Source organism: Melitaea cinxia, chromosome 4, assembly GCF_905220565.1.
Source record: "Melitaea cinxia chromosome 4, ilMelCinx1.1, whole genome shotgun sequence".
NCBI lineage: Eukaryota > Metazoa > Arthropoda > Insecta > Lepidoptera > Nymphalidae > Melitaea > Melitaea cinxia.
Genome location: NC_059397.1, coordinates 16,108,009 through 16,135,375, shown reverse-complemented (window position 1 = coordinate 16,135,375; position 27,367 = coordinate 16,108,009). Strand labels below are relative to the sequence as shown.

The window sequence follows — 27,367 nt, the reverse complement described above, 5'->3', positions numbered from 1 at the left end:
TTAATTATAATTTATTCTCGAGTCATAATTTTATTTAAAAAGTATTTCATAAAACGAATTAAAACGAGTGTATGAGTGAGTGCAGTTTAATTTTTTTTAATTGTTGTGACGTCATTATTTTCGACTGCCAGTAAAAACGACGCAATTGCACCATTTTCAGAGATGGAATTAAAATGAGAATATTTTTTATAATTCAGGTAAGTTAGGAAACATCCATTCACAGATAGTATTGGCTAACTATACAATCATACAATAAAAACTAACTAAAATAGTACTCGAGTGATTCAAGCTGCATCGATTTCCTTTGTCCTCTATCCCTAAGGTTTGAACTTTGAATACAAATTATGGTGCACTAGCATACGCCTACGCCATACGCGTAACAAATTTATTACGCCAATAACAGCTGTTTGAGAGATTTTTTTCCTAAGTGAATTCTAAATTTGAAAATGAGTAATGACATTGTTTATTTTTTCGAATTATGTAATCTATACAAATTTGACATTGTTTTGTTTTTGTAAAATTATGCAATAAGTAGGTATATAAGACTTACTTATTTGGAAAATAATTATTTTGTATTTTCCTGATTTAAATTTTAAGAAATAAATAAATTGAATATTTCAAATGCAACAAGACAAAATATTTTGGAATTACAATTTTATTGCTTTATTCTTTTTACATAGGTAAACATTTTAATGCTACTTAAAAATAAAACTAAATAACACACTTAGACTTTTCTCATTCTCATGTTATGAATTCATGCACATAATTGTTTTTTTGTGACTTCAGTATTATGGTAACAAAGTAGGTACATATGCTTATAGCTTCAGTTGTACAAACTATCTACTTACTATCTACTTACGTTTATCTATTGCCAACTTTATAGAGTTACCATATTAACTATTGAAATTTAAAAAATAATTTTATTAATAAAATGTGGGTACTTTTTAGAAAGTGTTGACTATAGAAAATTTCTTGTTCTTTTTCGTCAGCGTTCCTACAAAGAACTACTAGTATTTTTTATAAAACTTTTGCAGAGTTTTATAAAAAGTACTAGTAGTCAAGCCACCTTTCCTTAAGCATTTGAGTATAGTAACTCACTAAAACTATAGTTTTATTAATATTTAAGCCAAGAAAGTAGGAGTTTATTGATACAAAGGTATGTAATTCATTTATATCTTAAAGTTTAGTATGCAACATCTTTTTCCTTTTTTATTATATAAGTTAATATTATTTTTTTGGTAATAAGAACCTTGAATAGGTTTGCAAAAATGTATATTAGCATAAGTTTGTTGTTACATTTTTATCTAACAAACAAGTTGTTTATACTGTTTATCAGTAACTTGAGACGTCTTAATAAAAAAAAGCCAAAAAGATAATATTTTACACATAAATATAACAATATTAAAAAATATATATTTTGAAGGTATTTTCATTATTGTTATCAGGTTTGCATATAATTCAAATTCATTATGTTAGTGTCAATTTCTTTGTAACCAGAAGGCAGAAATCATTCCACACCATGTCAGCGGAGTCGCCGCGGCACGCTCGCTCTGGCGGGCCTTTAATTGTGCCCTCACAGCCTCCGAGCGACCGTAGCATCATCGACGCGGTCTCCGGGTTCATTAATGACGTTACACTCTCTTCTTCATCCACTGTTGATCCAAGGGACGTTATACAGTGGGCAAGGTATTTAATTATAATTATGTTTTTGTATCCATCACATAGGGACTTACTTTTTTCTGTATTATTTTTAATGATTATATTCTAACTTAACAAAGAGCAAAAGCCGTCTTATCGCTAATAGTAAAATCTCTTATAGACAACCCCTATCCATAGAAATATTGACAACATGAAACACATAGGTAATCGGAGCAAATAGTTATTTTAATTGTTCAATGTTTTGTGTTTAAAACAGGTTCGAAACAGCAGATATAAATGAACCTACACCTGAAGGAGATAGTGATAATGATGTACCACCATTGCTCCTAATACTTGGCTATGGTTCCGGGGTGCAAGTTTGGCTCATAAATCCTACGGGGGCGGCTCAAGAGGTATTATCGTGGAGACAAGGTCAAGTGAGGGTGCTCCGTATACTGCCCACTCCGCAGCACGGCGACTGCTTCGCTTCGAAGCGTCCCCTCATTGCATTATGTGATTCTGCGAGCCCTGGACCTCCTTTCTGCTCATTGAGTTTTATATCCATAAGAGGTGGTGAGCAGGTTAGTAGATGCTATATATTTTTTAATATCATATCAAAAATCGACCGTTCCAGCGGGGATCGAACCTGCATCTCCGACTGACGGTGTTGGTGCTTTAGCCAATTAAGCTATAGAACGAAATTCTTGATATGATGATTTTATATTCGGTCTAAGCGAACGATCGAAACGGATCGAACGCTGGAACGGTCGATTTTTGATAAGATATTAAAAAATGTTTAGAATTTCCTAATGTGTGGGTAACACAAAAATAAAATCATATAGATGCTATATATGTTAGATTATTATACTGTAAGACATGGCTGAATGAATGAATGGATGAATGAATGACTGTCTGCCCCATTATTGAGCAACCTTTTAAGACCTTTTCTCAATTGAAAAAGGGTTTAATTCATCACATTGGTCAACCACAGGTTCATAATTATAATTTTTTCTAGAATTGTCAGTTTTCTCGATTTCTTTTTCTTAAATATCAACCATTTGAAGTATCTAACTTTATTATATTTAAAAAATATAACAGATTTTGAATAGAACATTTAAAAAAATCTGTGTGACTGTCTGGTATGATTTTTAACAACTAAACCATTATTATAATGAAACAACTTTTTCGGATTTACGAGAGGAGCCCTCCGCGACTATGACTGCTGTAAAGTTTCCGAAACGTCAAAAATGTTAAAAACGTAATAAACCATGAAAAAAATCCGAAAAAGTTGTTTCATTATAATGAGTGAAATTCGCATTACCATTAGAAAACAATAACTGAACTATTTTAACTATGTTCTTTATCTTGACATAAATATGATATATACTGTATCATATTTTCTCACTATTTAATACATATATTAATTTCCAACAGGTGAAGAACATAAAATTCAAGAATCCAGTCTTAGACGTGTTAGCGAACAAGCGTTCCTTGGTTGTATCATTTTCTGAACGGTTCGCTGTGTTCGACGCGGCCACTTTAGAGGATCGTCTCGCTATAACCACCTGTTACCCGTGTCCTTGTCCACTGGGTGGGACTGCTCCTAACAACCCACTGGCACTGGGGGACCGCTGGCTGGCGTATGCTGATAAGAAACTTAATCCTTCCAAACGTAGCAGTGGGGGTTGTGAAAGTAAGTTATATTTAGCTTAACTTCTATACTTAGTTATTAGATATTGTAGTTGATTTTGATGTTATGAAATGTTCACACACACACTCACACTCACACACACACACACACACACACACACACACACACACACACACACACACACACACACACACACACACACACACACACACACACACACACACACACTCATACACACATCAGCCTATCGCTGTCCACTGCTGGACATAGGCCTTCACAAGTTTGCGCCAAAAATGAACTGTGCCTCGTGTCGTGAACTCAAGTGTTTTGCCAATAGTCGCTGGGTAGGCGGGTTGGTAACCGCAGAGCTGGCTTTGTCGCACCGAAGACGCTGCTGCCCGTCTTCGTCCTGTGTATTTCAAAGCCAGCAGTAGGACAGTTATCCCGCCATCGGTGGGCTTTTTAAGTTTCAAGGTGATAGTGGAACTGTGTTATCCCTAAGTCGCTTCTTACGACACCAACGGGAAGAGAAGGCGTGGCTGTAACCACACAGCCATGAAATGCTCAACCGTTACAAAGTAAAATAAATTCTCCATACTTACATAAATAAGATTTACTTCTGTTTGAGGAGTCCGTAAACATTATATACACAAGGACAAATATTCAAACTACGGCAAACGTCTGTATGGCTTAACAAACGTTTGCCATATACGGGGATTGAAACCCTATTCGCCAGCACAAAACTTGATACTAAAATTAATTTTACAATTATTCATAATAATTTAATTTCATGTCTTTTACTAGTGCCAAAATAGAACAGACGATTTTGACAATTACACTTAGAATAAACAGAATATAACGAAATTACGTACTCATTTAACAATGATAATAAACAAAACTTAAGAATTGAGCTGTCCTTTCGATTGTACGAATTAATTTTTTTGTTGCAAATAACTTGCAATATTTCGTTGTACTAATTTATAATTTAACAACTGAATTTTGCACTTTTTGTCTATTCTGGTTAATAAATTTTTAGCATTGAAAGGTTAAATGACAAAACTGGATGAGTTGTTTAACATTAATATTTTAAATACGAAAATATATCATTTACTGTGTATAGTATTGGAGGAGAAACATAGTACAAATCCTTTTCATTATAATTGTGTTGAAAAAAAAAAAACGATTTCAATTATAATCGATAAGTAATTCAACGTAGGTAGTTGAAAAAAATCATATACTTTTTTTTCTAATTGCACTCGTTATTTTTTATTTAAATAGTCAATTCATATTTTTTATTATTATGTCGGTAAAATCGAAAAATATTATTCATATTTTATCATTATGTAATTCCTATTTAAATATGATTTCCAAAACACACGATTTACTAAAAATACCGAGCTAAGCTCGGTCACCCAGGTACTAGTAAATTAAAAAAGCATTATTAGGGATAACTCAAAAATTGCTCGTCAGATCTGATCAAATTCGAAACTTGAAAAATATCAAAGTTTTACACCTAGCAAAAGTTGAGATAACAAAAAAAAAAAAAAAAAAAAAAAAAATACAGAAATTGAAAACTTACTAGTTTTTTGATAAAAGAAAAATAATCAGAATACTTACAAATTGTTACAATACAGTAACACATTATATAAATGCATTTCCTTTGTCTTTATCGATTGGTTATAGAGGCTAATAGCTTCGAATGACCTTAAAACTGATTGCAGCAGTGCAGTGTATTTTTCGTTTTAACGTAAATAAAAAAAATATGTAGTAATAGTGTAGGTATGTTAATATTTGTTATGTGTGTGTTTGTGTGTGTTTTATTTTAAAGAAATCTTATAGCAAAACTTCATTAAGTATTTTGAATACTTTTACTTACTTATATTTTGAGTCGTTGCCACAGTTGTAAATAATAATCCTGCTTACTTCTCCTAGGTTGTGCATTAGGTTGTTAAAGTTTTTGTTAAGTTACGAATCGTCGATCGTTTATGTATGTTAAATATAATAAAATAAAATTTAATTACACTTTCCTCCCGATTACGTCTGCGTAGTAATAATTGAATGAAAATGGAAGTACCTATATTAGTTATCTCTGTGTATAGTTTGTTCTGTCAAATTCTTAAAACTCGATTTAATAGTAAACTTAGAACGTTTAGATTTTTTTTTTTTGGAGAGTAATAATGAAATTAAGACAACAATTCTTATCGACGAAATATGATCATCATTATCATCATTATCATTTCATATTATGATCAGTGCTACAATAATAAAACGTCTTACCTACACATATTATGACGAAACAAATTTTGTGACACAAAGGTGTTATACGTATCTATTTTAAAAGAAAAAAAAAAAAGAAAAAAAAAAACTTGTATTCATGACTGCTTCATAATTTATATTGAATTATTTATTAAGCAACATTTAAGTAACATTATTGTTGTATGAACAGGTGGATATTGATAGCAATTAAGTTTTCAGTTGAGTGAATATTATTTATGTTTCTTGTGTTTAACAGAACAAAGTATCGTGATTAAATAATTAACTTTAGAACAAAGTAGATCAATTAATTGAAGTAGTTGCATCACTAATAAATAATATTAATTTGAGGAGCAATATAAAATACTATTTTTTATCTTTGGATGCATTATTGCGTTTTTTACCTATATTCATAAAATTAAGTATGTAATCTGTCGGTGAGTACTTAATAAATATAAGTCATCTTAGAAGTTATTGACTTTTAAAAAATACAATTATTTATTTTGCTTACGAAATGCTATAAAAATATTTCTTTTTAAACGACTTAAAAAAAGGATCAACAGGGATATCTCCCTTCTAACAAAAAAAGAATTATCAAAATCGGTACATCCAGTAGAAAGTTATGCGGTATAAATACAACGTAGGTCGACGAAAAAAGCGTCAAGTAAAAACGCATTATTAGATATAACTCGTAAAAGTAAGTGTTATTAGATCTCAAATAAATTTAAATGAGACCAATTGACACACACCACCTTTCGATTAAAAAAAAATTGTCGAAATCGGTCCACACGGTCAAAAGTTCTGATGTAACATACATAAATACAGTCGAATTGAGAACCTCCTCCTTTTTTGGAAGTCTGTTTAAAAGTGTTTAGTACACAACGAACACCACGCGAGATTCAATATAACTCATACTCGTATTTACTTTGTTTGAAAGTAAAAAAATTAAAATCAATTTGATCATGTTATTTAATTTAATTATTTATATACGTAGGTAAATTTTAGCGACAAGCTTTTATATCACATAAATTAAACGTTTTAAAGGAAAAGTTTATTTTATTCTTTTGAGCGTATTTAAAATAAAAGCTTGTTTTTTAAAAAGTTTTACTTTAATTTATTTTTTATTTTTTAGTTATCGTTCGACAGGTTTCTCAGTCAGTTATTTTTAGCAGATCCTTTAATTTGATACTCATATTGTAGGAAAATTTAAAAGCTTAGTCTGCTACCCTTAGAAGTTCGCCATATTGGATTTAGAGTAACATCACTTAATTTTTTCGAGTTACTCTGAGAAAGCACATTCTTTTAATACCCATATTGTAGGTAATCATAAAACGGTAAGTTCACACTCTTTACAAAACCGCCATATTGGATTTAGAGTAACGTCACTTTGTCAAACTAAACACTTCTAAAATCAACCAATTGATCAGTTAGGTTTTCATCGCGTAATAATTTTTTAACATGCATGTGTCTAAAAAAGTGACATGATTGTTAAATCATGTCACTGAATGTTAACACATGTTAAATTAGTATTTAAAAAAAATTAGCGTACTTATTATGAATTTAATGTCATTTTGAGTATTTTTCATTGATCTACAACGTATAATAACTATATAACAATATCTAATAAAACCTTAAAGGCCATTTTATACAGGCTCTAGTTTTGTTACACACGATTAATTTTTTGCAGTCCTTGTGGGACCCCACCGTGCCTCGGAGAGCACGTTAAGCCGTCGGTCCCGGTTGTTATCATGTACACCTGATAGCGATCGTTACTCATAGTAGGAAATATATCCGCCAACCCGCATTGGAGCAGCGTGGTGAATTAAGCTCTGATCCTTCTCCTACATGGGGAAAGAGGCCTATGACTAGTAGTGGGATATTAAAGGCTGAAGCACGCAAGATTTTTTTTTTTGAGTAATAGTTTTGATGAAGTTAATATTGTCTCCAGGTGAAGGTGTTACAAGCTACACAGCGACGGTCCTTCACGCCGCAAAATCTCTTAGTAAAGGCTTACGTGGCCTTGGCGAGAGTGTGGCCCACAGTTTAGCCGGTGGACGCAGTACGTCACAGTCGCCTTCGCCACCAAACGCCGATCTTCAGCAGCCGGGCGTCGTCACCATATTGGACATTGAGGTGAATGACCTGCTCTGTACTAAACAACTGTGTGTGTGTGCGTGTACTTGTGTAAGTACATCCGTGGAATGTGAGTTTTCAAGTACCCGTGTCAGGTATGCTTAGTTGCCCATGTCAGGTATGTCAGTGCTCGTAAGTGAGCTTGTTGGCGTGTGTGTGCCTTTGTGTGAGCGTATCGCGCTGCGTGTATGAGTGCCTGTGTCGAGTATACTAGTGTGCGTATATTCCGTTTTTTTGAAAGAGTCTTATTTGGTAAACAAACCTGTCAATCGTAATTCACGTTATTTCCGCATTTATCCCTCACTTTCACAATACGTTACTTTACGGACATTTGTAAAACTCCATTTACTATTTATTTCACTAAAAACAAATATCAATTTATCATTTTAAACACATAAAAACTACTATATAAAATACGAATTCCGAGAGTACAGATAACTAATATTTTTGAATATGACATTTCAATATCTTTTTCTAAAAGGCAAATAAATAGGGATGTGGTCATAATATTTTTAGAGGTGAATGAGTATAAGTGAATGAACAGCATGAGCGTTAAAATAGGCCATGTTCTTTACCTATATTTTAAATTTTCACGAATTATAATTTGTTTTATAATGTTACCGTAAAGCGATTTGTTAATATTTTGTTTTTGTTATTAATTTTTTTTTTCTTTTTTTTATGTTGAGCACAAAAAAATGCATACAAAATATTGCAAATATCAATCTTTTTTACATTATGAATATTTCTGAATATCAATTTCACCCTGAACATTTTTAACGCTATTCCATATAATATTAAAGTATACCACATAGAAATGGCATAAAAGTTTACTTTAGTTCACAGATTTTTTTTTGAGACTTTAGGAAGAGACTTAGGATTACCCAATGAGAGCTTCGTGGAGAACAATGTTATTATTCCTTTTTTAGGTGTTAGAGGAGTGTGCCGCCGGCGCAAGGTTTTATTTATAGTAAATACAAATAATGTGACAATAATATGAATAGGTTCGACTTTTTTTCTCGACAAAGGCCGACGTCTTTTTTACCGATCATTTTACATAAACGAAATATAAATAATTTGTTGTCTTTTATAAAGATACTCGATTTATATATATATTTTTTCGTAATTCTGTACCTCTACTAATTCTTAGCAAAAATATTCAATATATTATCAGGTTTTGCAATAATTCTAGCAATATGGTATCGTTAAATATTTGAACATAAAAATGAATTTTACTTTCGTCTTGACTTATCAATATTGTTCATATTCATATGCTCTTTGTGTCACTTACTAAGCTTACAATATTACTCTATTGTCTGTGGTCGGAAGTACTCCCATATTTGTTTACTAAATAAGACTTTAAAAAAAATAGAATTTAAGTGGTCGTGTTGGTGAGCATGTGCGTATATGTACTTGTTGGTGTGTATTTGTTCTTGCAAGTCTGGGATTTGTGGCTCTGTGTGCTGTATACGTAAGTGCGTATGATTTTTCTTGCGTCCATGCGTAATGTATCTTTGAGTGTCCATATATAATTGAAATTGATGAATTGATGTATAATACATTTGAATATTATCAATATTATATATTTAATCTAAACATTTTCAGGATAACGAAGATGAGGACAATCAGGACTGCGAAGATCCTTGCGACCCGATCGTCGCTCATTTCATAGCTCACTCAGAGGCTATTATCGCTCTGAAGTTTGATCCTAGTGGCATGTTGTTGGTCACAGCGGATAGGCGTGGACACGATTTTCACGTATTCCGTATTAACCCTCATCCTTGTGGACCCAGCCTTGCGTCTGTTCACCACTTGTATATATTGCACAGAGGAGATACAACCGCCAAAGTGCAGGTTGGTTTTTTTTTGAATAACAAACGTTTCACAATGTCTTTCAGAACGTTGAGATTTAAAAAATAAATAAACATTACTTACATAGAAAAGTAACATACACTAGTAACTTTTTTAAAACATTTTTCCACTTTTACTCTATATAAGTTCAGTAACAGTGTTAGAATTTATATTATTTTGTGTGCAGGATATAGCGATCTCGGGCGACTCCCGCTGGGCGGCAGTGTCGACGCTGCGCGGCACGACGCACGTGTTCGCGCTCAGCGCGTACGGGGGCGCGTGCGGCGTGCGCACGCACACGGCCCCGCGCGTCGTCAACCGCCTGTCGCGCTTCCACCGCTCCGCCGGCCTGCCCATACACGCGCAGCCCGCTGCGCACAGCCCCGTCAGTAACAGCTCGCTACATGTAACACACAAACAGTGAGTGCGGCGTGCGCACGCACACGGCCCCGCGCGTCGTCAACCGCCTGTCGCGCTTCCACCGCTCCGCCGGCCTGCCCATACACGCGCAGCCCGCTGCGCACAGCCCCGTCAGTAACAGCTCGCTACATGTAACACACAAACAGTGAGTGCGGCGTGCGCACGCACACGGCCCCGCGCGTCGTCAACCGCCTGTCGCGCTTCCACCGCTCCGCCGGCCTGCCCATACACGCGCAGCCCGCTGCGCACAGCCCCGTCAGTAACAGCTCGCTACATGTAACACACAAACAATGAGTGCGGCGTGCGCACGCACACGGCCCCGCGCGTCGTCAACCGCCTGTCGCGCTTCCACCGCTCCGCCGGCCTGCCCATACACGCGCAGCCCGCTGCGCACAGCCCCGTCAGTAACAGCTCGCTACATGTAACACACAAACAGTGAGTGCGGCGTGCGCACGCACACGGCCCCGCGCGTCGTCAACCGCCTGTCGCGCTTCCACCGCTCCGCCGGCCTGCCCATACACGCGCAGCCCGCTGCGCACAGCCCCGTCAGTAACAGCTCGCTACATGTAACACACAAACAATGAGTGCGGCGTGCGCACGCACACGGCCCCGCGCGTCGTCAACCGCCTGTCGCGCTTCCACCGCTCCGCCGGCCTGCCCATACACGCGCAGCCCGCTGCGCACAGCCCCGTCAGTAACAGCTCGCTACATGTAACACACAAACAGTGAGTGCGGCGTGCGCACGCACACGGCCCCGCGCGTCGTCAACCGCCTGTCGCGCTTCCACCGCTCCGCCGGCCTGCCCATACACGCGCAGCCCGCTGCGCACAGCCCCGTCAGTAACAGCTCGCTACATGTAACACACAAACAATGAGTGCGGCGTGCGCACGCACACGGCCCCGCGCGTCGTCAACCGCCTGTCGCGCTTCCACCGCTCCGCCGGCCTGCCCATACACGCGCAGCCCGCTGCGCACAGCCCCGTCAGTAACAGCTCGCTACATGTAACACACAAACAGTGAGTGCGGCGTGCGCACGCACACGGCCCCGCGCGTCGTCAACCGCCTGTCGCGCTTCCACCGCTCCGCCGGCCTGCCCATACACGCGCAGCCCGCTGCGCACAGCCCCGTCAGTAACAGCTCGCTACATGTAACACACAAACAATGAGTGCGGCGTGCGCACGCACACGGCCCCGCGCGTCGTCAACCGCCTGTCGCGCTTCCACCGCTCCGCCGGCCTGCCCATACACGCGCAGCCCGCTGCGCACAGCCCCGTCAGTAACAGCTCGCTACATGTAACACACAAACAGTGAGTGCGGCGTGCGCACGCACACGGCCCCGCGCGTCGTCAACCGCCTGTCGCGCTTCCACCGCTCCGCCGGCCTGCCCATACACGCGCAGCCCGCTGCGCACAGCCCCGTCAGTAACAGCTCGCTACATGTAACACACAAACAATGAGTGCGGCGTGCGCACGCACACGGCCCCGCGCGTCGTCAACCGCCTGTCGCGCTTCCACCGCTCCGCCGGCCTGCCCATACACGCGCAGCCCGCTGCGCACAGCCCCGTCAGTAACAGCTCGCTACATGTAACACACAAACAGTGAGTGCGGCGTGCGCACGCACACGGCCCCGCGCGTCGTCAACCGCCTGTCGCGCTTCCACCGCTCCGCCGGCCTGCCCATACACGCGCAGCCCGCTGCGCACAGCCCCGTCAGTAACAGCTCGCTACATGTAACACACAAACAATGAGTGCGGCGTGCGCACGCACACGGCCCCGCGCGTCGTCAACCGCCTGTCGCGCTTCCACCGCTCCGCCGGCCTGCCCATACACGCGCAGCCCGCTGCGCACAGCCCCGTCAGTAACAGCTCGCTACATGTAACACACAAACAGTGAGTGCGGCGTGCGCACGCACACGGCCCCGCGCGTCGTCAACCGCCTGTCGCGCTTCCACCGCTCCGCCGGCCTGCCCATTTTTTTTTTTGAAAATTGTAAATTTTAGTTACCCGATTTCAATTATAAACAGAGAATATCTTATACTTTTTAAAGATTACCTTAAAATTTTGTTGAAATATATTTTTATTTGTGTAAGAATTTGAGAAAATAGATACTTTTTGCATGTTTGCGTCACTAATGTTATTATGGTGGTCTATCACAGGTGCTGGATGGTGCGGGTCCCGGTGCCTGGTTTCCTAATCCTCGGCTGCCGCCCTACCCGCTACCGCACACCACAATCCCGCTGGCGCAGTTGCGCCCGACGCACCTACCCACGCACACCATCACACGCACTAGCTCAGGTAAGTGACTCATTTGAAATGAGTTTTTTATATTGACTTTATCCGGTGCCAATACCAGGCGGTATATATAATACATGTATGATATGGATGAACTTTATCTGTTGTTATTTTTTGTATTATTAAACTGGTTTTAAATTAATGAAATTTTTAGGTTAATAATATATAATATCTTTATCAATTTAAAATCTATGCCAAACTAGTTTTTTACATACTTGGACATATTGGATACTTTTTTTTATTATTCTGTTCTCGTTATAAATAAATGTATATATTTTAAATTTGTTTCAATTGTTGTATAATAAACTGCATTTGTATGATTTATTTACCCACACATGAGGAAATTCTAAACAATTTTTAATATCATATCAAAAATTGACCGTTCCAGCGGGGATCGAACCTGCATCTCCGACTTACCGTCTCGGTGCTTTAGCCAATTAAGCTATGGAACGATGTAACCGCTAGATCGAAATTTTTACTGGAACGGTCGATTTTTGATATGATATTAAAAATTGTTTAATAAACTGCATGTCTTATTACTATCGCAATAAGCGTGGATAATCGCAACACGTGCTTTTTAAACAAATAATATATCGTGGCACGTGTCACTTGCATTTGCCGCAGCCGCGAGTATTAACAGTTTGCGAGACTTAAAATTATAATTGTAAAATATTCTATAGATTTCTTTCAAAATTAAAGTACGGTCTTCTATCGGCAGGTCGCCAGCGGCTGTCGTCATTGTCCGAGGAGAGCGGAGCAGCGCCGCTGCTGGCGCGCGCTTGCTTCGGTGTGAGCGGGACCGCCGGCCGCGCCGCCTCCGTGCCGCTGTACCTCGTGGCGGCCAGCGGCACGCTGCTGCACCTGGCGCTGCACCCGCGCCCCGCCCGCAGTGAGTGCCCCGTCCGTTCAGTGTGCCTAGCGACCCGCGCCGCCTCCGTGCCGCTGTACCTCGTGGCGGCCAGCGGCACGCTGCTGCACCTGGCGCTGCACCCGCGCCCCGCCCGCAGTGAGTGCCCCGTCCGTTCAGTGTGCCTAGCGACCCGCGCCGCCTCCGTGCCGCTGTACCTCGTGGCGGCCAGCGGCACGCTGCTGCACCTGGCGCTGCACCCGCGCCCCGCCCGCAGTGAGTGCCCCGTCCGTTCAGTGTGCCTAGCGACCCGCGCCGCCTCCGTGCCGCTGTACCTCGTGGCGGCCAGCGGCACGCTGCTGCACCTGGCGCTGCACCCGCGCCCCGCCCGCAGTGAGTGCCCCGTCCGTTCAGTGTGCCTAGCGACCCGCGCCGCCTCCGTGCCGCTGTACCTCGTGGCGGCCAGCGGCACGCTGCTGCACCTGGCGCTGCACCCGCGCCCCGCCCGCAGTGAGTGCCCCGTCCGTTCAGTGTGCCTAGCGACCCGCGCCGCCTCCGTGCCGCTGTACCTCGTGGCGGCCAGCGGCACGCTGCTGCACCTGGCGCTGCACCCGCGCCCCGCCCGCAGTGAGTGCCCCGTCCGTTCAGTGTGCCTAGCGACCCGCGCCGCCTCCGTGCCGCTGTACCTCGTGGCGGCCAGCGGCACGCTGCTGCACCTGGCGCTGCACCCGCGCCCCGCCCGCAGTGAGTGCCCCGTCCGTTCAGTGTGCCTAGCGACCCGCGCCGCCTCCGTGCCGCTGTACCTCGTGGCGGCCAGCGGCACGCTGCTGCACCTGGCGCTGCACCCGCGCCCCGCCCGCAGTGAGTGCCCCGTCCGTTCAGTGTGCCTAGCGACCCGCGCCGCCTCCGTGCCGCTGTACCTCGTGGCGGCCAGCGGCACGCTGCTGCACCTGGCGCTGCACCCGCGCCCCGCCCGCAGTGAGTGCCCCGTCCGTTCAGTGTGCCTAGCGACCCGCGCCGCCTCCGTGCCGCTGTACCTCGTGGCGGCCAGCGGCACGCTGCTGCACCTGGCGCTGCACCCGCGCCCCGCCCGCAGTGAGTGCCCCGTCCGTTCAGTGTGCCTAGCGACCCGCGCCGCCTCCGTGCCGCTGTACCTCGTGGCGGCCAGCGGCACGCTGCTGCACCTGGCGCTGCACCCGCGCCCCGCCCGCAGTGAGTGCCCCGTCCGTTCAGTGTGCCTAGCGACCCGCGCCGCCTCCGTGCCGCTGTACCTCGTGGCGGCCAGCGGCACGCTGCTGCACCTGGCGCTGCACCCGCGCCCCGCCCGCAGTGAGTGCCCCGTCCGTTCAGTGTGCCTAGCGACCCGCGCCGCCTCCGTGCCGCTGTACCTCGTGGCGGCCAGCGGCACGCTGCTGCACCTGGCGCTGCACCCGCGCCCCGCCCGCAGTGAGTGCCCCGTCCGTTCAGTGTGCCTAGCGACCCGCGCCGCCTCCGTGCCGCTGTACCTCGTGGCGGCCAGCGGCACGCTGCTGCACCTGGCGCTGCACCCGCGCCCCGCCCGCAGTGAGTGCCCCGTCCGTTCAGTGTGCCTAGCGACCCGCGCCGCCTCCGTGCCGCTGTACCTCGTGGCGGCCAGCGGCACGCTGCTGCACCTGGCGCTGCACCCGCGCCCCGCCCGCAGTGAGTGCCCCGTCCGTTCAGTGTGCCTAGCGACCCGCGCCGCCTCCGTGCCGCTGTACCTCGTGGCGGCCAGCGGCACGCTGCTGCACCTGGCGCTGCACCCGCGCCCCGCCCGCAGTGAGTGCCCCGTCCGTTCTGTGTGCCTCGCGACCTGCCCTGACTGCTCAATGGCTGATACACACAGCAGCGATCTGCGAGAAGACAAAGATCTTGAGTGTTTGGCGTTGGAGAGTGTTTGATGTATCGCGCAGGAGTTCCACACATTTTACTTTGCGATTCGTGTACGATGTATACTAATCAAGTTGGTGGTAGCGATTTCGTCATAAGTCATAAAGTCATTAAATAATGTATTTTTAATAGAGATATTAATTAAGTACCAAAGGTTTAGCTACCCTGGGATTGAAATTAATTTTTATCTCAATGAAATCAAACAGAATAATTGGAAACTTGTAATGTGTCATTTGATGGCTAAATGCTTTTTATTCAATGGATGGTAGGAGACGGCTTGTAATTTAGTATCTCTTGTCTTCGTACTGTATTGTGCGTACCTAGTATATTCAATTTTCAATCATACAGTTTTCATAAGAAATTTACCAGAAAATAAAATGATTGTTACATTTAGATAAACGTAATTCTCCACCTCTCTGAGGAAGATTATATATACTCTAATTTTTTTTTGTTAATTGTTACATCTTTTTTACTCAGGTGTGCCAAAGGAAAAAGTATGCGACGAATCTCCCATTGAATTAGATGTGGAACCGATAGCGCAGTGGCCGTTACAACGTCCTTCCGCTGCAGCCGATCTGCTGGCTCCATTACCCTCTTCGAATCCTTTACTGCAAGTAGTGAGTTACCGGGTAAGAATGTTTTATATATATATATATATATATATATATATATATATATATATATATATATATATATATATATATATATATATATATATACATCCTGCTAATAATTAGGCGTCCCACATGGGCCGAAATGCATCTAAACTGGCGTCCACCTCCTTTAGACGTCCGCATATCGGACGCCACTTTTTTAATCGATGTCCCATTAGTCCTCTTGGCTCTAGCTACCTGTACAACAAAAATCGCCGGAAGCCAAAAAATCGTTGAGACATTTGCATTTGTATAACTAAAACTTCCGCGAAATTCCGCACCAACGGTGCAGCGCTAGTCTAGCGCGTATATCGACAGAGCGTATACTCTGCTAAAACTCTTCCGATACAACCGATTATTTGACGTCCTATTGCGACGTTGCCAAACTGACTGTATTTGAAGGTTTTGAAATATTCAATTAAGTCAAAACAAATCATTTAAAAACAATTGCTACGCACGTGTCGCTGCTTATTTGACGCTCGGTTGCAAAATACTGCTTAAGTAGTAAAATAAAATAAAAGTACACTTAAAAGGAAAAAGTGAGGCTTTAACGAATTTACGAATTGAATTTACATATTAAACGGAAAAGTGACACTATTTTGTCATAAAAATAAAAATATTTCTATAAGTTAACTAGCTGACCCGGCAAACGTTGTCTTGCCGCTAAACGCTATTTTAAAATAGGGGTTGGTGGTAGAAGGGTGAAAACATAGGGTTGTATGTATTTTTCAACGCCAAATCATAATAAAATAAAAAATAAAATAATTTATCTAAAAATTAAAAATTAAATTTAGGGGTGGACTACCCTTAACATTTAGGGGGATGAAAAATAGATGTTGTTCGATTCTCATACCTACCCAATATGCACAAAAAATTTCATGAGAATCGGTCAAGCCGTTTCGGAGGAGTTTAACTACAAACACCGCGACACGAGAATTTTATATATTAGATATATATACATTATCTATACTCTTTTGCATGAATATGGAAGCCAGGCTGGGTAGCAGTCTTTGAATCTGAAAAAACAAAGGTTCTGTTACATTTAATACATTTTTGCAATGATTTTTTATTTGGTTACTGAGCGCCCCTACTGAAAATTTGTGTTTTTTGTTTAGTGACGGTTTGGTCATGGACGTCGAATATGTAGTGGTTCGAATAGTAGGTATACAGATTTACGACGTCCGTATATAAGGTAAGGGCTACGCAATACGTAACACATATACGGACGTTAGTTTGACGCATACTGTTATTAAGGATACGAAGTTTTTTTGCAGCTGTTCTGGCTTTTGACCCAATCCAGGCTACACGCAATGCCGTCAAAAAACTTTGGGACACTTTTAGACAATGAAAGTTTTAGAATTGCTCTCGGTCTCCGGTTGGGAGCTCCACTGTGCTTTGAACACAGATCTCCGTGCGGAAAAGAGGTCGATTCTTTCGGACTACACGGCCTTTCCTGTAACAAGAGTTCAGGTAGGTTTTCCCGCCACGGTTCCCTAAACGATACCATAAAAAAGCTCTTGCCACCATCGACGTTCCTGCTCTTATCGAGCCTACTGGAATTAGTCGCAATGATGGCAAGAGACCTGATGGATTGACGTTGGTTCCCTGGGAAAGGGGACGGGCGCTTTTGTGGGACGCAACCTGCGTTGACACACTTGCTCCTTCTCATGTCAGGGAAACAGCCTTAAAAGCGGGAGCCACAGCGGAAAAAGCTGAAACGATTAAACGGCACAAGTATTCGTCATTAATTTCAAATTACATCTTTGTGCCATTTGCAGTCGAAACACTTGGACCTTGGAGTAGCAGTGCTAAATCTTTTTTTAAATGAGATAACTCTTCGCCTTATTGCCTCCACTGGTGACAAGAGGGCTAGTGCATTTTTTTGCCCAAAGAATCGGCATAGCGATTCAACGAGAAAATGCTGTCAGCATTCTTGACACGATTCCACGCGGACATGATTTATACCAAAACTATCTGTAAATATTTAGTTCTTAAGTTGTGAATTGTAAATATGTATAATGTTTAATAAACTATTGTTATCCACTTAAAAAAAAATTAGAAACCTACTTAAAAGATATACTTTATATTTTATAAGTAAATATTGTTTGACGACGTTTAAATTTGCCAGACGACGACTTAGGTAAATCATTCTAGTGAAATAGAGTTAAGTAGTTAGACTATTTAGTCTGTATAAAAATATTTTAGCCGTGAGACATTTTTATATTGAAAATGATAATAATATGTTGTTTGTAAAAGCAGGCAGCACAACTATTTGTGGCTATAAAACTTAATTAACCTATAAGATTCGTCAGCGACGAAGAAATAATAATATCCTCGTATTCTTGGATGCCCAGTTACCCATGTTCTAAAATTACTTGAAATCCGTTTAGCTGTTTTGGCGTGATGAAGACACAACGACACATACAAACATATAACAAAAATGTTCGATTCAGTAACCTGTATTCATAGACCGTATCACTTTTTTTAAATATCTTCAATGTACAGAAAGTATCCGTGGCAGGATAAGGGAACATTATTTATTATTATTCTTTGACGGTTCGCAGGAAAGTGGACATAATCTACGAACCGGCAAAGAATACTTATAACAAATGGACATAACGATAAATAATTATTTATTATATTATTATTCTGATGATGTGCTACGTCGTCAATAATTAAAATGTTAAAAGACTAAATAAAATATATGTTGCAACTCATTAAGAGAGCTATTATAAGATGAAAAATTGGAGGTGTTCCTATGACCGTTACATGTTAAAATTTCAACGAGCGTAATAGAATTATTTCTTAAGTTAACGATAGATCACACCTACTAGAAAACTGGCAACGTCGCATTTCAGCTTACTTCTCACTCATTTCATCATTACTTATATAGGACGCTAAATAATCGGTGCATTAAGTGAGGCTATATGGATATATGGAGGAAGCAATAACATAAGTATCATGAAAGGGGTTCATAAATGGTTGGGCACAACTGTAAGCAGAATATTCTCAAAAAAGAAATTTAAAGAAATTGATATAACCCACGGAATTTAAAATGAAAAAAATAAGCAACATTCGCAGAAAAAACATATAAAATGTAAGCATAACTGAGGGACGTCGTAATAACGCAGTTTGTGCTTGACGCCAAAAATGTATCTGGATGTATATATATATATTTATTATATATATATATATATATATATATATATATATATATATATATATATATAAGCTAATTTAATCGTAGGGTTTCGTTCGCATTGTGTCTATGGTTCTATTTTTTATAGGCGACTTTCCTATATTATTTATTTATAGGTCGCTTTATTTTGCCACGCAGCTGTTTTTAATAAACCGTACTGAAGGTTTGATATCGACAAATTTAATACGCATATTTATGTATAAAGTAAACGTACTTACTTGACTGTAGTATGTGTGCGTGCTTGAAACTTAACGCACACACAAACTCGCGCGTTTAGTTATTTTGATTTACTTACAATAATAAAAAATAGGTTTGATAGCTCAGCAGATTTAACAAACTATATTATTATTATGTTGAACCGAACTTCATCGCATATTGATTTTTGATATTATAGGATTCCATTTTTTTAAATTATAAATATTAAAATAAAAATATATATTTAATCAAATATATATTATACTTGCACTAATTAAGACATTTTAATCAATATTAGAAATCTGTTTTGTAATCTTTATGTATAAACCTCTGATTCTTATATAGCAAAACACTTTGAAATTAAATATATAGGGTGGATAGAGAGGGTGGATGGAGTAGAGGTAATAAATTAAACCACATATACCAGTAAACCTGTCATGTGCTAGACCACTATTTTTAATTGACTGACTTTTTGTATATAAGACGCTTACATGTGTATAGATTAAAAATTGTACTGTATGGCTGTGCTTATCCTTTATTTTTCAAAGTATTAAGTACGTTCAGGCAATAGGGTTACCATTATTAAAATACTTTAGGGATAAGTTCCACGTGACGGAGTGTAGTAGTATACGGCAAGGTGTATGTGTGTGTGTCCCCAGCGGCGCGCCGACCCCGGCATGAGCGAGGAGGAGCGCTGGCTGTCGCAGGTGGAGATCGTGACGCACGCGGGCCCGCACCGCCGCCTGTGGATGGGCCCGCAGTTCGTCTTCAAGACCTACAACTGCAACGGGTACGATCTCCACACTTGCTTTCAACCCCGATTCTAATAAGTGTGACACCATGTTCACTGTGTCTCTGTCTGTCCATCGTAGTCGTCGAACATATATAGTTTGATGTGAATTTTAATTAGAATGTCACTGACGTTCTAATTAAAATTGTCTAGTGTCCTCTGGTGGGTCTTAGCTATGCTTGGTAAAAAATCGATCCAGCTGTTTGAATAGTATCAGCTGTTTTCCATAATGATGTAAGATATTTTCGCCATAATTTTTAGTTACTTTATATTTCCGTATGATTATTGTAGTAATTTAATAGTTTACTAGATTTGCTCGCGACATCGTCTGTGTGGAATTTAACAAAAAAAGTTATTTTTCAGTTCGCAGAGTTATAAAATAAATAAGTTTCTAAAATAAAGTAGCCTAAGTTACTCCTTATTACATCAGCCATCTGCCAGCGAAAGTCCCGTCAAAATTAATTCAGCTGTTTCATAGATTAGCCGGAACAAACAGATAGACAGAGAAAAAATGTTATTTTGTTATATGTACCGTGTAGGTATACATCCATATGCATTTAGTAAAAAGCGGTTTTTTATTATTACCAACAGACACTCAGAATTTTATTTATTTGTATAGATGTATAGATCATTTCCTGCTCAAAATATGGAGCAGCCCGACTGGGGTCCTCGACCTTACAGAAGGTCACAGCAAAATAATACTGTTTTCAAGCAGTATTGTGTTCCTGTTGGTGAGGAAGGTGACCAGAGCTCCTGGGGGGATTGGGGATTGGGTCGGCAACGCGCTTGCGATGCTTCTGGTGTTGCAGGTGTCTATAAGCTACGGTAATCGCTTACCATCAAGTGAGCTGTACGCTTGTTTGCCGACCTAGTGACAAAAAAAAAAAGAAATATTTATACAACTGACGTAATAAATGGCAGTGGGACGGTGGGTATTTCTTAAATTTTCACAATAAAAGTACATGAATTGATCACAATGAAATTGTTACAAACATATCAGCTATGCTAGATAACACGATGGATTCAGAATAATACATACCCTATTGACATTAACATATACATATATCGTAAATGATCTATAACCACTCCTATAAATAATTAATGAATCCTAGTTTAAAAGTTGAAAATGAGGTACGTGCCGCAGGTCGAGCTCGTCGCTGTCGGAGGCGGAGGCGGTGGAGGTGGACGCGGGCGCGGCGCTGGGCGCGCGCTCCCCGCCCGTCAACATGCCCGGCGTGCGGCCCGTCGTGCCCGTGCTCGTCGACTCGGGCTCCGCCAGTGAGTAGCCCTCCGCCGCCGCGCGCTCGCACCGCCTCGCCGCTGTGGACGTCACCGCGTTCCACCTGTGCGTGCTCAGCCGTGCTCAGCCGTGCTCGGCCGTCCTCAGCCGTGCTCTTCCCTCCGCCATTCTAGAGCAGCTTCGTCAAGTTAATGAATTTTCCGTGGTGATGATCACATTGGAATTGGTCGAGGATTCATTATATAGAAAGAGAAGAAGAAGAAATATACTTTATTGTGTATACAATTTGACATACATATGTATCTTAAAAATAAAACTAACAAAATAATATTATGCACAAAGGCGGTCTTATCGCTAGGTAAGCGAAAGAGTGCTTTGGACAAATCTTGGGTCTCGTGTTCATTGTGTATTTTCATTTCAAGTGGTGTAAATTTCTTTGTTTTTATTATAAGGTTTAAGTGATCGTGAATTGTGTGCCTTAAATAATTTTTAAGTAAATATTCTGAAATATTCAAGATGAATTGTTCACAATTTGTCTAATTATCATCCAAATGTCTGCAAGTTGAAGCTTTGTTAAGGTTTTTAAACTAGTTATTAATGTTTGTAGGTTCACTCGAGCACTCTCCTTCCGATAGTTTCCGCCGCAAATCTCTCTTGGCGGAGACGGGACGAGCGACGTCCGTGTGCGACGTTCAACTTAAGGAAGATCTAGCAGAGGCTATGAAGGAGGATCACGGTATGTATATGCTTTATTCGTTTGCATGATTTATTTTTTGACTAAAGGTGATTAGAAAATGGTGAATTTTTTGGTGTTGGGCTCACGAAATAAAAAAAGTTCAGTCCAGGTAAGTCTGACTGATACCCATCCATAACGTCCTATCATTTATTTTTATATAACGATTGCTTGAAAATGAAATGCGGCGCGCTATTTTTTTTCGAGAATTTATAAAACGCTCTGCCGTTAATCACGCCATCACATCACAATCGCGAAACACTGGTGTAGTGCACAAGAGTGAACCATCGCAAGCGGAGAGGTGACCGAAGAAAGCTTTATTAACATTTCACCCGAGGGGACGCGTCCCTCGCACGGCCAGCTCTATACCGAAGCCGAAGGCGCCCGCGACACTCCCTCTCGGCTTTCGAAATTAACTCGTTCGCTACATCGCTTCCTTCTAACGGTCGTTTTCACTATTCTATCTATCTGAGGTTTTCGATACCGGCGATTGAGTTTTGACAGAAACGTCAAAATTATTTCCCCGGTGGGCAAAATCGTAGATAGTTTATCGGAAACGATGGAGATCAGTAGACTAACGTGGTCGCCTTCGGTTTGGTATAGGGCAGGCGCGCGGGGGGTCTCCGGAGGCGCGGCCGGGGGGCGGCGTGGAGCGCGCCGTGGCGCCGCAGGGCACGCTGGTGGCGCCGCCGCGGGCCGCGCGCGCGCCGCCGCTGGACGCGGACGCGCACACGCGCTGCAACGCGGACGAGGCGGCGTTCCGGCCCGTGCTGCGCGCGCCCGCGCCGCCCCCGCCCGCGCCGCCCCTGCACGCGCGCCCTCTGCCCGCCGCCACCACCATCCCGGTGCAGACGGTGTCGCCGCGCGACCTGTCGCCCGAGGACGAACCGCTGCCGCTCAATACGGATGTCGTCATCCCCGCGCAGCTGTCCGGCCCCGACTACGAGCAGCACCCGGACCCCTATTCGGCGCCGGAGCCGAGTATGTTTAGTTTAGGCGTTAAGGAATTTGTAAATAGAGATCTTGAAATCGGAGAAAATGCGAAGCGTGAGAGTGAGTGTGAGCGCGCCTCGACGGCGGTCGAGATTGAGAGAATGGATAGATCGAAATCACTGCCAAAATCGAATCGACCGTCGGATGATATTCAGCCGGTGGCTCGACCTAGCGTTAAGAGATCTCCCACCAACAAATCAGTTAAAGATAGTGCCGCTAGCGAAATTAGTATTAAGAGTAAAAAGTCAAGTAATTTTAGATCAGGTGAGAGTGTGTCAGGAGATGCAGATATTAATATGCCTAAAAAGGAAAAAGAGCCTCCGAAACTTGACCAATCTGTAGAAGTATCAGTATCGAAAGGTATTAAATCGCGTAAAGATAATAAAAATTTAAAAATAGTAGATGAACCTATTAAACCGAATCCCATTGCACTTGAGAAAAATAAGGAACTCATTGAACCAGACCCGATTGCTCCCAAAAAAGAAAAGGAATCTATTAAACCAGTCACGATTGCTTCCGAAAAGGATAACGAACCTATTAAACCAGTCACGATTGCTCCCAAAAAGGATAAGGAACCTATTAACCCAGCCATGATGGTTCCTGAAAAGGATAAGGATGTTATGAAACTAGTTACGATTGCTCGCGAAAAGGATAAGGAACCTATTAAACCAGTCACGATTGCTCGCGAAAAGGATAAGGAACCTATTAAACCAGTCACGATTGCTCGCGAAAAGGATAAGGAACCTATTAAACCAGTCCCGATTGCTCCCAAAAAGGATAAAGAACCTATTAACCCAGCCATCATGGCTCCTGAAATAGATAAAGAGCCTATTAAACCAGTCACGATTGCTCCTGAAAACGATAAAGAACTTATTAAACCAGTTACGATTGCTCCCGAAAAGGATAAGCCAACGTTTTCAGAAGAACCTATGACCAACACTAAAGGATTATCAAAACCCGCCTTCGATTCGACGACAAATGACATTAAAACAGAGGACCAAGCATGGGATCTGCTTTTAAGCGAACCTGATAAGATAGAAACTTCAAATAAAGATATACCGCGCTTGTCAAGTGAAGGCAAAATTGAAGAAGCAAAAGTAAAATCGAAGAAAAATCGTAAAACAAAAAAGACTGATGAACAACAGGTTAAAGAAGGTGAAGACAGTTTTATTGAGATACATGCAATTGAAGATAAGCAACAATTAGTAAGCGATGATTTAGTTTCAATTTCAGTTACCATGGAAGGCGTTGATTTCTCGTCTTATTCATCTACTAAGGCTAAAAAACAAAGATCATCTAAAAGTCGAACGCCTGAAAGGAAAGATAACAATGAAGAGATTGTTAAACTAGCTGAAAATAGATATGAGAAAGATCCTGACAAGAATAGCAAGAAAAGGGACACTGAACCCACTGATGAAGTTATGACTGATATTAAATTATTTTCCCAGTCAATCACTAACAGTAAAGGAAAGGAGACGGGTAAGCAATCTAAGCGTAGAGAATTCTTAGTCCCCGAAACCATACAAACTAATTTTATTAATGATCCGCAACCAAATACTTCACTATCCGATTTTCCAAAACCAGTTAAAAGCAAATCACCTTCGCCGAAACTTGATTTACATAAAAAAGACAAATTTGAAAAAGAAGAAAAAGAAGTCTACGTCATAAATACAACTGAAGATGATTTTCCAGAAATACAAATAACTAGAGGCAGCAAACATAGCAAGAGGTCACCTCAACTTCCAGAAAAGAAAAGTCACGAAACCGAAAAGATCGAAAAGCACCAACCAGTAAAATCTTGGAGTTCAGTTGCTGCTTCCAAAACAAAGAAGGTTGAAGAATTCAAAGTTGATATAGAGAAAGAAGAATTACAAGACGAGGCTGCGGTTCTGGAACGAAACAAGAAAACAGAAATATCCCTGCAAGATAAGTTGATAGAGCTCTGTAAACGAACAGATATTATGGTAGCTGAATGCGATGCTCCATCTGAACTAAATTTCGTCGAAGAACATCATGCAGATTCTCCTGAACTACCGCCCTTAGAACGTTTGGATTTTGGCATGGATCATTTTGATCTTGAAGTGATGCGAGATAGTCTTCTAGATGCTAACGATCCGAAAATGTCTAGCCCAATTAGCAAAATCAATATAGACGACATTTTGTCTTCCATCAAAGAAACCACGACCAAAGCAATCGAGACGAGTTCCTTTAACCTAATCGATATAGAGAGAGTTTCAACTAGAAAGGAGAAGGGTTTTAGCGTCATTGAAAGTGATAAAATAACTTCACAAGAAGTTAAGCTGGAAGGGGACAAAGATGAGTTGGAAAAATCTTCCGACGATGATTTGGCTTCTCCAGTGCTATCTACCGATAGCGATAAAGAGGAAAAGAAGACTTGTGAAACACCTAACGTTAATATACCTTCAACAAAACAATCTAAGTCTAAGAAAGCGCGTAAAAAGAAAAAGTAATACGATACGTGTTCATTACATGAGCTTCATTATCGATATAGGCTATGTTTATTAGAGGAATTTTCGCAGCTATTACTGTTGTGATTTATAATTAAGTAAAGCAATTTTGACGTGAATAAGCACAGATAAAATACAAAAAAAAATCTACGTGATTACTAAATATGTGGTTTACATTTATTGTACATTATGAATTAGCCGTTTCATGTAACCAAATGAATAAAAAAAAAAAATAATAATAATAAAAATTGAAAAAAAAAAAACAGGAAAAATTAATAAAAATCCTATCGACTAGATTTCTTGTCCAGATGCGTTTATTTATATTCTGTTAAGAAGAACAATAATGATTTTTGTAATAATTTCGTCTTTTCAAGAAATCGACTTAACTTCAGTTCAGTGTTCTTTTAGTACTTATTTTAATTAATTTATTTAGCTAATTGTAGTCTTAGTGAAATCTTAATTTAATGCGTTCGATCGTGCAGTGCTCGCTAACACCAAGGCCAGTAAGAAAATTTACCATACCTCTGAATCGGTGTTTGTATCGAATCTCTATTATAATTCAATATCCACTTTCTTATATGTTCTCGATACGTATTTGTCTTTTATTATTTATTAGTATTTTTATAAATATATAAGGTTTTACTGAGGTTCTTAAATACTGGTGGTGTATAGGCAAATTATGGCAAAGCCTTATAGGACCGAAAAATATTTACTTTGTGTTTTTAATTTCCATACCTTACATAGAGTATAATTAACTATTAAAAATCGTAAAAACACAAAGCTGGTACAGTTAGTTGAAATTTAAATTTGATTTCGAATTCATCATTACGTGTAAGAAAACCGTTTATGTCTCAACATAATAATTCTAATAGCGTCAAAACTGATAACTGTTTATGTACATTGTTTTATACATGTCTAATAGCCGCAGATATAATCCGAATGCAATTATTACTGAGAAACTGTTGCGCTCGCTGACGCCATTATAGCTGTTTACACCTTATTATAGATAGTAAAATTCAACAATTAAAAATACTTAACAACGGAGATTAACGTAAGCAACGAAATAAGGCGGTCTTATTGATAAATAAAAACCTCTTTCAAGCGACGTCATTTGAATAGATGTTCCAGTGTTGTAACACTTAATAAAATATTAAAATGCAAAAATACAGATAAGCAATTGAGCAAAGGAAGTGAATTAAAGACTTTCAATTAACTTACAAGAAAAGGGCACGGTGTAGAAAATGGACTTTGAGATGAGACTTTGTGTAGATATAGTGCTTCATTAGAGTGTTTACACTGTTTAAAGACGTATTGATCTACAACACACGGCCATGTCCACGATACAGCCACCCAATTTTAATTTTTATCATTTTCTTTCTCGTGTCCCTTCTCCTTGTTAAACCATGGCAAGTGTATAAGCCAGCTCTAGATTTTAATTTACATTTTGCTTAGGAAAATTTGAGCTTCATAGAAGTCCATATAGTAACAAGTTTTCGGAGGCACAATAAATCCAACGTACAGGCAATTTTTTTATTATCTACTCAGTATTATTTTGGAATATTGGGTTGAAAGTTCCAAACGACTAAGTCGGTTGTTAGGTATTTAATACCGTATTAATTTGCTGTCTAGATGTACAAATTTTATTTTTGTGTAGTAGTACGCAACGAGTATTATTTATTTGTGTTTTTAAACATATATTTAAGGCTTAATACTATGTTGAATCATGACAAATATTTATTTTTCTATGTAATTTTGTTGACAATACATATGTACCTTGTTTAATTTTTTTTTACAAAAACATTCTGGTGTATATTTATATTATTTTAAATAATATTTTTTTTATAATTTTATTTGTATATATTTTATTAATTAAAAATGGTGACCAAAAATTGTGAAATTTTGTAATAAAATTTTGTGGTTCTAATCGTTAACCAGGTGCACTTTTTACAATATTTTGAAAAAAAAAAAACATATCATAGGCACTGTACCCCGAGTTTAATTATTAGTTATATTGTATTTAAGATTTACGGCTTGTACCTTGTCTTGTACGGTTAACGTATATTTTAGGTCAGTATAAAAAATGAAGAAAAATTGAAGAAATCAGTTTTAAA

At 40.5% G+C, this 27,367-nt stretch overlaps 1 protein-coding gene across 1 annotated transcript; it reads left to right on the top strand.

Annotated features, from left to right (window-relative positions):
• Positions 1 to 298: 298 nt before the first annotated feature.
• Positions 299 to 27,038, top strand: LOC123670429. The gene is made up of 15 exons (XM_045603925.1): positions 299 to 322; positions 990 to 1,156; positions 1,498 to 1,686; positions 1,916 to 2,219; positions 3,073 to 3,331; positions 7,491 to 7,675; positions 9,278 to 9,526; positions 9,711 to 9,908; positions 12,095 to 12,233; positions 12,949 to 13,119; positions 15,463 to 15,614; positions 19,692 to 19,822; positions 20,967 to 21,100; positions 21,670 to 21,821; positions 22,404 to 27,038. Exons 3-15 carry the CDS (start codon positions 1,520 to 1,522, stop codon positions 25,257 to 25,259), a joined length of 5,097 nt encoding a protein of 1,698 aa, XP_045459881.1. The 5' UTR covers positions 299 to 322; positions 990 to 1,156; positions 1,498 to 1,519; the 3' UTR covers positions 25,260 to 27,038.
• The last annotated feature ends 329 nt before the right edge of the window (positions 27,039 to 27,367 follow it).

What these genes read in the sequence shown, in the direction of transcription:
- LOC123670429 (XM_045603925.1), top strand. Translation starts at nt 1,520, where the DNA reads ATGTCAGCGGAGTCGCCGCGGCACGCTCGCTCTGGCGGGCCTTTAATT. An exon ending in TAGCAGTGGGGGTTGTGAAA is followed by an intron (nt 3,332 to 7,490) that starts GTAAGTTATATT and finishes TATTGTCTCCAG; the next exon opens with GTGAAGGTGTTACAAGCTAC. An exon ending in AAGACCTACAACTGCAACGG is followed by an intron (nt 19,823 to 20,966) that starts GTACGATCTCCA and finishes TACGTGCCGCAG; the next exon opens with GTCGAGCTCGTCGCTGTCGG.